The 12,180-nt window shown below is 31.3% G+C and overlaps 2 protein-coding genes across 2 annotated transcripts; one reads left to right on the top strand and one right to left on the bottom strand.

Moving 5' to 3' along the window:
* The first annotated feature begins 676 nt into the window (after positions 1-676).
* LOC134717600 (uncharacterized) lies at positions 677-1,786 on the top strand. Its single transcript, XM_063580093.1, has one exon. The coding sequence runs from the start codon at positions 677-679 to the stop codon at positions 1,784-1,786; it is 1,110 nt and encodes a 369-aa protein (XP_063436163.1).
* A 340-nt stretch (positions 1,787-2,126) lies between these two features.
* LOC134717599 (uncharacterized) lies at positions 2,127-7,018 on the bottom strand. Its single transcript, XM_063580092.1, has 7 exons — positions 6,807-7,018; positions 5,993-6,168; positions 5,573-5,718; positions 4,666-4,882; positions 4,220-4,407; positions 3,658-3,726; positions 2,127-2,802 (listed from the first exon to the last, which is right to left on the bottom strand). The coding sequence occupies exons 1-7, from the start codon at positions 6,908-6,910 to the stop codon at positions 2,155-2,157; spliced, it is 1,548 nt and encodes a 515-aa protein (XP_063436162.1). The 5' UTR covers positions 6,911-7,018; the 3' UTR covers positions 2,127-2,154.
* Positions 7,019-12,180: the final 5,162 nt, after the last annotated feature.

Here is a 12,180-nt window from a genome sequence, read left to right as displayed (position 1 = left end):
ATAATTTCAGATAAATAAAAAATAAATTAACTGTCAACTCCATAAATTGATGTTAAAGAGAGTTACAAATGTATGTAAAAAATGTCAGTGGCTCATAATTTAAAATGAGCTGTTTGTTATCAATGAGTTGTTTTATTACATGAAAGTATCCACTTCAGGTTTCATAAGGCACAAATTGAAATGATTTAAACCTAAGAAATTGCCAACCAACTCTACATTGAATACATAAATTATAAAAATAAGCAATTATGCATGATAGTCAAATTACAGCTTCAGCTTTGAGCCTTGACTCACACAACAAAGTTACTTAATTTTTAAATACATGTACCACCAATTATAGGTCACACCTGCAACATGGAGACTTGTTTTTTGCCATAGATAAACTTACTCAATGTCAGCGTGTGATTGGATGTGGAACAAAGATTTCTTGTTTAACCCAATTAAATAAAATCTTAATAAGTCTTATTATTTATAAATGTATGTAAAGTAATACATGTATAGTGCTATCCCCACTGCAATATAAACAAAAATAATGCAGAATACGTGTACAATGTACATATAGATGGTAGTTATATTGCCAAAATAAAAAAAAAATGGTTTCCAAGCACATGTGTGCAATATTTTTAAAATCAGTTTCATGCTTTGTTTCCAGGTGATCGAAGTAGACTAAAGGTAGATGCAGTACCATCAGCGTCCCAAAATAAATATTGTAAGCCCTAGAGCTTTAAGAATGCAATCTAGAAAAGCCATGAGTGTGGACACAGCTCTTAACCAAGGAGTACAACAAGAGGTTGAAATTGAGTCAACATCAAATAGTACTGATATTTCCTTACCTTCAGAGCCTGACGTACATGTACCCAAGGACATGCAGATCCAATGCGAGTTACTTGGTCGGTATTCGATTGAGAGGTTTATGGACAATCCAAAGGCAGTTTCATTTTATACAGGTTTTAAATCTTATGAACATTTTATGTTCTTATTCCATGCACTAGGTCCTGCTGCATATGAGCTCAAATATAAATGTTCAACCCTTCATCCATCGGATCAGCTTTTTATAACATTGATTAAACTTAGATGTGCCAAAGAAGATGTAGAGTTATCCTTGCTATTTGATTTATCTGTTTCAACCATTGCTAGGATTTTTAATACCTGGATTAACTTCCTTTATTTTCAATTGAATGAATTAAATATTTGGCCATCAAGAGACATTGTTGATAAGCATATGCCAGTAGATTTTCATAGAAAATTTCCAAGGACGAGAGTTATTCTTGATGCTACCGAGATTCCTATCCAGAAATCTCAAGACGTTAACATTCAGAGTGTGACTTGGTCATCCTACAAGCACAAACATACTGTGAAAACTATGGTCGGGTGTACCCCAAGAGGTGCTATATCCTATATTTCAGACTGCTATGGGGGATCTACCAGTGACAGGCAGATTATTGAAGACTCAAGTCTTTTAGATAATACCAGGTTTGAATCTGGGGATAGTATAATGGCGGATCGAGGCATAATGGTTCAAGACCTCTTTGCAAACAACGATGTGTATGTTAATACGCCTACAATGCTGAAAGGAAAATCACAACTAGAGCCAGAAGAAATTGTGAGGGATAGACGTGTTGCATCCAAGCGTATCCATATAGAACGTGTTATAGGATTAGCCAAACGTTTTAAAATTCTTAAGTCCGAACTTCCAAACACCAAACTGTCATTAAGTAACAGAATTGTATTTGTTTGTTTTGCATTGACAAATTTCAAAAATGCAATTGTTGATAAATTTGCTTAGATTTTCAAAGGGTCCCATTTTTATATTTATATTGTAATTTAACCAAAGATAGTAAAATTGGCCATATTTTCATAGTTCTAAAGTATACTCCTGAGATGTATCCACTAATTACAAAAAATGTAATTATACTTTTTAACTAATTTGGCTTGTCGTAAATACATGTATGACATTTTCGGTGCCTAATGCTCTTATTTCTTTGAGTATGTTTAATTATTTTTTTATCAAGTTCAGCATTATTGGAGGAAAAGAGGGGGGATGTCATGAATTGAGAATTATCCATAAAAAGAGGGGGGGCTTCAATTGATTATAAATCAGAAGGGAGATAACAAATTAAAAAATATAAAGTCTCAATAATTTTATTAATTTTTTTATAGTATTGAGGCAATATATGGCCTAAAGTGTTTGGAGTAAAACAATTCCAACTTTGGCAGCAGACAACCAACACAGTAGTCATGATTAATTCCAATTTTCTCAACAAAGAGGTCTTTGAATGTGTACACAATAAAATAACAATGTTCTCTATTTGATAAAAATAGTTGACCCTGAATTTGGTCATAATAGTTTGATGATTTTTTTAATGTTATATTGTTATCTTTGTCATATTCCAAGAAAGAAAAATTAACACCTGGAACAATGCTCTCATCTCGTCCTGTATATGGACACTTCACCTCCACAACACAATCATCTCCAATTAAAGCGTCCGGGGAAGCTCCAAGAAATGGTTTGTCAGCAGATATAAACAGTCCACATGGTTGACATTTCATTTGAAACTTTTTTTCAAACTGTGTTATTGCCTTCTGCTCATACATTTTACCATGCAATACAGACTTCACCTTTAAGAACTTTTGGGAACACAATGATTCACATAATTTTTGTATATTTCTCCTTGTGGTAATTTTTGAAATTTCTCCAAATCTAGATGCTGTAATCCTCCACTGTCTTAAATAAAACCATTTCTTATTGCTGGATTGTCCTCTTGACTCCTTTTCAGCCAATTTTGCCTGTTGTTCTGTAACCTAAAATAGTAGTGAAATCAGTATAAAATCTTGACGTTAAGAAATTTCCAGCCTGTAAATGAAGAAAGCAGTTTTTTTTAATTTTTATATAGTTAAAAGATCTTAAAAGATTTCTAATATAGTTTATAAGATATATCTCATATAGTTTATAAGATATATCTCATATAGTTCATAAGATATCTCATAAAAATAATATATGAGATATATCTTATAAACTATATTAAGATATTATAAAGTACATAAGATATCCTATAAACTATGTAATATATCTTTAATATACACTATATAAGATATATTAGACATTATATAAGATATCTTATAAACTATGTATATGATATCTCATATAGTTTATAAGATATATATATATATATAAAAGACATGTAAGATAAGATTTATAAGATAACATAATTGATTATTTTTTATATATAAAGATATTTTATATAGTTTATAGGATATTTCATGAATTCAAGCAATCCTTTTTATTTTATTCAGAAATAGAAACATTTATCCAATCATAAGATGTTTTTTTATTGAAATACAAGTATTTTGGACCTAGGTACTGAATACACAGTCAAACATGTTTATAAATGTGACTATTCTGTTTTGAAAATTAAGTGAATAAAAACTGAATTATTTAGAGTACAACAATGATCAGTAAATTTTATGGTTAGTGGTACCCTATATGCTATATGAAAGCTGAATATTTCTTATTTAGTGCTTATGAATTGTTAAACTTTAGCGTAAAAATATTTAAGGGTTTTTATACATTAATATTTATTGTACATGACCAGATATTTTGGAGTTTCCTTGTATTGGCAATGATTTACATATAAATTGATGAATCTTTCATCTTACCAGTAAAGCTCTATCGACCCAATATTCAGCAAATGGTAATGACAGGTAGGCATGATCAAGCTGGGCAGTCTGAAATACAAATTCAAAACTATATTAAAGAAGCCATGTGCATATAAAATCAAACTACAATGCACATGATTTGAATTATTTTTTAAACATGGAGTTATCTACCTTTGACTAACAAAATTTATAGCGATATACTACATACATTGTATTACAGTGAATTTGACAATATGAAAACTCAAGGGTACTTGCTTTCTTTACTTGATATATAGTTTTTTGGATTATTTAATACCAGTTACTTGAATTTACAAGAACAGTGTCATGTTTAAAAATAGAAAGGCAAGGTAAATTTTCCAAAAATCAAGAACATGCAAATTTTTTGTCTTTATCATGTGTATGATTCAAATAGGTTTATTAATATATATGACTATGTGAGTGTATAAGTTGTTAATGTTGTTTATTGTTAATTTTATTCTTTGTATTACCTTAAATTTGTTAATTCTATTTAAAATTAAAATATTTTTCAAGTTTTTCTTGTTAACCTTAACTTCCATTGTACCTGTATATCAGCTGCAGGAAAAATATATCTCAGTGTAAGGTCTTGAGAAGATTGAGAGCAGAAGTTAATCATGGTGTTTCTGACATGGTCTGTAAACCCTTCCATATTTCTGTATTTCTGTGGTCTTGGGTCTTCTAATATTTCAGTTGGTTTTCTTTTAGCCAATTTTTCAATTTTCACTGGAGCACCTAAAATATTAAATAATTAAAAATGAACGAAAACAAGAGACAAAAACTCTAGTCAGAGGCATGGCGGAGATATTTTTTCTGAACCTTGACATGTTTCCATATATATGTTTAACTTTTTAGAACAATAATGACGTAAAACTTCTTGTACTGTTGATTTACGGTGGGACATAAGATATAAAGAAATGAAACTTGTTTATTCTCTCAATTCTTTGGTTGAAATAAATGGCTTTTACAGGACAGTCAGTTAAAAGAAGTTACCATTGTAATATGTCTTTGGTTGTTGAAAAGTTTGTAGACCTTCTGTACATGACTTCTGTATTGAAATTTCTCCAGTATTAGAAAAAACATCAGCCATTAACAGCACTGCAGCTACATGCTTGCAGGTGGCGTTGGGACCCTTTCCTGCTGGACATTCACACTTAGAATTAACTGGGCTGCCAGATTTGTCAAGTTTGATGTGATAGTTGTAAGTTACCTGCAAATAAAAAAAATAAGTGAAGCTTAATTTTAAAAACAAATCAGATGATTTTATTTGAGCATATATTGGTTTGGCAGAGCATTCACTCAATAAAAATAAACTGAAAGAGATACAATAATGGTTATTGAAAAAGTATTACAGAGTATAATCATGAAAATTGGAAAACATGAAGCAAAAATCAATAACACTTATTTCATCTTAGACATGGTTTGAGTTAAGCCTTTTTCATCTGATTTTTATGGTTCGTTCTTATGTTGTACTGTTATACCACTGGTTCAGGTTAGGGGAGGGATGGGATCCTGCCAAAATTTTTAACCTAACCACATTTTTTATGTATATGCCTGACCCAAGTCTGTAATTCAGTGGTTGTCGTTTGTTTTTCAATCATTTTTTTATATAAACAAGGCTGCCAGTTTTCTCATTTGAATTGTTTTACATTGTCTTATGGGATACTTTTATAGCTGACTATGCAGTATGGGCTATGCTCATTGTTGAAGGATGTACGGTGACCTATAGTTGTTAATGTCTGTGTAATTTTGGTCTTTTGTGGATAGTTGTCTCATTGGAAATCATACCACATCTTCTTTTTTTTGTATTATTTTCTCAAATAGAATATTCCACATTTAAGTTATAACACACGTTATATAAATGTTATAAGGATGGGACAAAACTGTTAATGATGCAAACCTGTTTTTTCATGGCTGCCCCAACAATACCACTTAGGAAAATACCATCAACAAGGATAAGTACAGAACAAGCCAAGATTTTTTTCGCTTGTAGCAAATCTCTGCCTTTCTCCAATGCCTTTATGTCGCCATTCACCTGCTTATCACCTGTAAAAATAACAACATATATAAATAATATATAAATGATTTTAGGATTTTTAAATGAACATTTACTGGTGAAAATTACAGAATTGTTTTAATATGGACGCCACTTTATTTTCAAAATGGTATTTTATATAGTTCGACTAAATCAAAATCTATCATTATGTACCTTGTTTAAACACTTTTAATTTATTTACATTATGAGACATGATTGGCAAATGCAATATGTTTGTTTGGTAACTTTCACTTTAAAATACTTTACCACCATGGAGATACTAACCTGCTAATCTAAATAAAAAATAGCCATCAATTTGCTCTCTGGTTACTTTAGAAAATACCAATCTGTGATCTGCTATAAGCTGCTTATATCCATGTTTTGGCCATTCTATGTCTGTAGCCTCTGGAATTTCTATGAGGGGTGGTTTGAAGTTGTGATTTCTGTCATATGCAACCAGTCTATAAGCATAATTATTAGTGTGTGAATTCAAAATTAAAACAATTTATTTCTATGTAATAATTAGGACATTTAAAAGGATTTTTTTTTATTTGGTTAAACTTTTGTTGCGAAGAATTTTAAAATATTTTATTATATTGATACTGTATCATACAGTATAAAAACAAGGATTTTTTTTGCATGTTATTGTTTTGTTTATAAGTTTCACAGGCCCTTGATTCTTTCACTTTCTATCCATGTTATTTAATAATATAAGAACATGGAAAGTAGACCTTCCAACTGATAGAAATAAGTGCATGTGATAAGATTGTTCTATATTTCAACTTAATCAAATTGTTAAAAAAAGTACCCCTTTTAAGACCAAAAAAAAAAGAAAAACGATTGACAAAATATCAATTCCAATTAAACAAAATTATACTTCAGACATTTCCGCTTCTTTTGGTGCCAAGTTCATCAAAATCTAACATGGAATACCAAAAAAATATACTTTATATGAAATGCATACAACAACTAAAAATTGACTATTACGTTTGTAAGTTATGACGTTTTTTCCACATACTCACTGTACTTAGGCAGACTTTAAAGTCGTTAGTATCCCATAAAATATTGTGCATTTGACATGATTTAAGTCATCATATACCTATCAATCAGATCTGCCTTTCTGCCTGTGATTACTGCACCCTTAATACTCAGTTCTGCCTTCAATTTCGGGACGGTCCACAGACGGTATTTTGCCGCCGCCATAGTTTACATTAGATACAAGCGTCTCATTGAAAATAAAACGCACGCGTAACCACCGCTAACGTTTATGCGGATCCGACTTGTAAAATTACGTGATTGTTAACCATTACAAAGTTGCTTCATATAAAATAGTTCAAGAAATAAAATTAGGGTAGTCTTGTTCAAAGAAAAAATATCTTAAAACTGAATTGTGACTTTATGTCCTGATATGAGACAAAAATAGTCCGTAACTTATTGTCTGCGACTTTCTCCTACGACATTGCTCAGGACTGGCCCGAACCTAATCCCACGAAGGTCTGGTCCTCTTCCAGATACAGATACTTTTACTGACATATATATATATTTCATATACCTGAATGCCAAATCCAGTGTTCAAAAGAAGTTAAACAAAATGGAGTAGTTGTTTTGTTTAAGGTAACAATTAAGCCAAATATTACTTTCTTACACCATTGAAGTACAAATTAGATACCGCTACTAGTAACGTCAAAGTTTTTTTATTTACCTGTAAATGAAAAATACTTGCACGTTCGTGGTACAAGTAAAACCATGCGAATGTTTGCCTTTATTGCTTGTGAACATAGGTGAAGATTATATTATGAATGCAGATCTTCATCGTTGTATGTATGTATGAACTGGTCGTTACTTGAATTAAAAGTGCGTTCTACTCGTAAATTGATCTGTTCGAAATCATTTGACAGGGACATGTAATGTCATTATTTTTTCATTTACCTATGTGACGTCGATAACAAAGAAAATATATGATTTCCAAAAACTTGCATGGTTACGGTACAAGTTAATCTACGTGATGTGATTTGGCGACATTTATTAAAATACTATTATTTAAGTGCAGTTGTTTTCAAGGATCTAAATTAAGTACTTGTCTTTATTAATTAAGTAATATTTTTTTTTTTTAGGATATATTTGTTTTTATATTGATCTCTTTGTTATATATACTAGACAGCGACATGAGTTGACAATTTATTTTCCATTACCTGTGTGACGTCACTAACAAAGGAAATGTATGTTTGACAGTAAACAAAGGGCTCTGTGACAGAAGGTAACGTTTGAACTAATACGTGGCCATACAAAATGTATGAAGAAATCTAGCATTATATTCATATTTCCTACATTTCTTCGATGGTTCATTCAAGCAGTAATTCAATATGGTGTATTCGTAGAAATGCATAATTATGTCAAAACATATGAAATACACAAGTTCTGATAGTATTGACGACATTTGTGTGGTTCGAAAACAGGTTTTGGATCATGTTTACATAAGGACCATAAAAGGTCTGTTCCAACAAGGTCTATTTACTATAGGCCTAAGCCTATTAACATAGCGGTTCTTATATATGAAATTAGTTAGTTTCTACAATACGATACAATATTTTTATTGTCAATCAAAGACGCCCTAAAAGAGCAGTATAATTACAAGCAATAACAAAAACTAAATTTCTCATTGAGTTTATTTCTCATCTTTTTTGTTATTTAAATCATTCAACCTCCTGTTAAGAAGGAGGATGAATTTTATTTCATCATCCTTATCTTTATGTTTTCAGTCTATTTCTTCTTGAATACAAGTACTTGTGACTCTTTTCTCCATTAATTCCTTACACTTTCTGATGTGTTTTGATTCCCTACAACAAAACTAATAAATATGCTCTAGTATATAAAAAGAAATATAATAAATAAAATAAATTAAAATAGGTATGGCTTTTAGATTCAATGTTTGTGTAAAAATAATATTTTCAGAATTTAGTCAGTAATAATTAACAATGTCAAATTAAAAATGAGGAGTTTCTTTTGTTCAGGACAATCAATATTTGATATTTTTAGCAGTCAATCTTAACAAAATAGTATGTTTTAAAAATTAACTTAATTTAAAGAAAATGAGTTAAGCGCTATTTCATTAAAGTAAACATTTATAACTTCTGTGTAGGGTTCTTCTTATGGCATTAGCCACACGTTCATCGGTGTGAAACTTTTCCCACTGAATTTGACTTATGGCTTGTAAGTCTTTTAGAAGCCCGAACTCCATTTTCCATAAATGGCTTTCTATTTTTTCCCTGGTCTCATGAACCCATAATATGGCAGACTGTTGTTACACATTTATCATACAAGTAGTATACATCCACAAATTCTATACTTTGTAAAAAAAATTGTTGAAAAGCCTTCTTTTCATAAGCATTGTTCTTGCATTGGATGCATGGACCTTTGTCTATTCCATAATCTATTGCAGGCCCCTTTTAGGTATCCTTAAGTGAGTGTGCATTTGCCATGATTTTTTTGTTGTGACGTAGAAATGAATTAGGACGTAATTTTAAGACGACCGATTTATATGAATTTTTAAGTATTAAATTGGATTGTTTAAGACGAGCTTAAGCTTTTCATTGGTTCTTTAGTATGGGGTAGGGTGTTAAAAGGGGAGTCAAATGTTTGTGTATATGTGATATAACCAGGAGTGTTCAAATTCTCTAATTTACCAGTCGTGAAATAGGAAACTGGCAATCCAACCAAACCAAACTGGGGATAATCTATAAGAACCCTAGAGAGATTCCGTAACCTTCTTGCATGTCTATCCGAGTTATCTGCATTTGTTTTTAACCAATCACGCCATGATTCTTTAATTTCATTTTTATTGTATAAATTTTCGTGCCAAGCTTTGACACGCTCCAAAAAGTAACCGAACTTAATATAAAACAAAAGTATTTGTGCCTCACACCTCTGTATTTGTCTTGTTGCACGTTTCAATACATCCAGGAATTGTTCCTGTGTTATTTCCCCTGATATATTCCACATGTCCTCAACGATAAACTGTTTATTTATTCCACACTGATCTACATATTTGGAACGAAGATAATCATGGAGTTCCTGGGGGTCAAATAATTTAGTAACCCCAGTACAAATCCGCCATTAAAAAACGTGCTATGCGGGCTGTAAATGTGATTGTTTATATTTTGCAGGTCTCCCAATAAAACGAGGTTGTAGCCCTGCGTCCAAAAATGTACAGTTTAATATTTGATGTAGTGGCAGAAGATGAAATAATGCAAAAAGAAAAACGCACAGCTAAGGGAATTGCAAAATGTGCCATCGACTAACAGTAACGTCATGTTCAATACAAACAATGTCTATTTGACAATAAAATGACCATTAATGACATGAATTTGATTCGGAGTGATAAACACATCTTGGTTTTTTCAATCTGAACAAAATAGTATCTTTTAGAAATTTACTTAATTTAAAGAAAATGAGTTGATATACCTTCTGTGTAGGGTTCCTCTTATGGCATAAGCCATATGTTCACCAGTTTGATACTTGTTCCACTGAATTTGGCCAATGGCTTGTCGGTCTTTAAGAAGCCTGAACTCCATTTTCCATTAATAGCTTTTTATTTTTTTTGTCTGGTCTCATGAACCCATAATATGGTAGACTGTTGCTGCACATCTCCCATACAAGTAGTATACATCCACAAAATCAATACTTTGTAAAAAATTGTTAAAAGCCTTCTTATCATAAGCATTGGATACATGGACCTATGTGTAGTCCATTATCTATTACAGGCCCCTGATAGGTATCCTTAAGTGAGGGTGCATTTGCCATGCTTTTTTTTTTGTTGTGACGTAGAAATGAAATTGACGTTATTGTCAGATGACGTATTTTCTAAGGTTGACCAATGTATATGAATTTTCCAGTATTAAATTGGATTGTTTAAGAAAAGATTGTAAAACTTACGTATAAAGTATTTTATTTGCAACATAATATAACACATGTGAAATTAAAAATTTAACACAACACATAGCACCATTTTTGAATTTTATAATGTCCATAAGCTAAACCGTTATTGAATTTCTCCAAAAAAAACTTATCGACAAAATTTATTTTTAGTTTTTGAAACAACAAAACAAAATGGAACATTTTTCATATTTCGAATGAAATGTGTTTAAAGGGTTTCACTTGATAATATTTATTTGGTTTAACCATCTAAAAGGCATATTTTAATTTACACAATTTATTTTTAATTGAACAAACTCCCCCCTTATCCTAGTTTCATTTTGATATAATAGTTGATAGCTTCGTGTATAATGCCTGACACATTATATTGCATAGAACGATAGTGCTATATTAATCGGGAGTGAGATTCCAGTCACTCTTTTAAGTCTTTTGAAAAAAAACTACTCTATCTGACATAACTGTTCTCTGACAAGGATTTTGCATAGTCTAACCAGTAACCATTGAGATTCCAGTCACTCTTTTAAATCTTTTGAAAAAAACTACTCTATCTGACATTACTGTTCTCTGACAAGGATTTTGCATAGTCTAACCAGTAACCATTGAGATTCCAGTCACTCTTTTAAATCTTTTGAAAAAAAACTACTCTATCTGACATTACTGTTCTCTGACAAGGATTTTGCATACCGGTAGTCTAACCAGTAACCATTGAGATTCCAGTCACTCTTTTAAGTCTTTTGAAAAAAACTACTCTATCTGACATTACTGTTCTCTGACAAGGATTTTGCATACCGGTAGTCTAACCGGTAACCATTGAGATTCCAGTCACTCTTTTAAGTTTTTTGAAAAGAAAACTACTCTAACTGACATTACTGTTCTCTGACAAGGATTTTGCATAGTCTAACCAGTAACTATTGGAATCCAGTCACTATTTTAAGTCTTTCGAAAAAAACTACTCTATCTGACATTACTGTTCTCTAACAAGGATTTTGCATAGTCTAACCAGTAACCATTGAGATTCCAGTCACTCTTTTACGTCTTTTGAAAAAAAAACTACTCTATCTGACATTACTGTTCTCTGACAAGGATGTTGCATAGTCTAACCAGTAACGATTGAGATTCCAGTCACTCTTTTAAATCTTTTGAAAAAACTACTCTGTCTGACATTACTGTTTTCAGTCACTCTTTTAAATCTTTTGAAAAAACTACTCTGTCTGACATTATTGTTTTCTGACAAGGATTTTGCATAGTCTAACCAGTAACCATTGAGATTCCAGTCACTCTTTTAAATCTTTTGAAAAAAACTACTCCGTCTGACATTACTGTTCTCTGACAAGGATTTTTCATAGTCTTAACCCGTAACCATTGAGATTGCAGTCACTCTTTTAAATCTTTTGGGAAAAAAACCTACTCTGTCTGACATTACTGTTCTCTGACAAGGATTTTGCATAGTCTAACCAGTAACCATTGAGATTCCAGTCACTCTTTTAAATCTTTTGAAAAAAAACTACTCTGTCTGACATTACTGTTCTCTGACAAGGATT

The sequence above is a fragment of the Mytilus trossulus genome, chromosome 5 (assembly GCF_036588685.1).
Source record: "Mytilus trossulus isolate FHL-02 chromosome 5, PNRI_Mtr1.1.1.hap1, whole genome shotgun sequence".
Taxonomy (NCBI): Eukaryota; Metazoa; Mollusca; class Bivalvia; order Mytilida; family Mytilidae; genus Mytilus; species Mytilus trossulus.
Note: the sequence above shows the minus strand (reverse complement) of the source record. Positions and strands in the feature narration are given on the sequence as shown.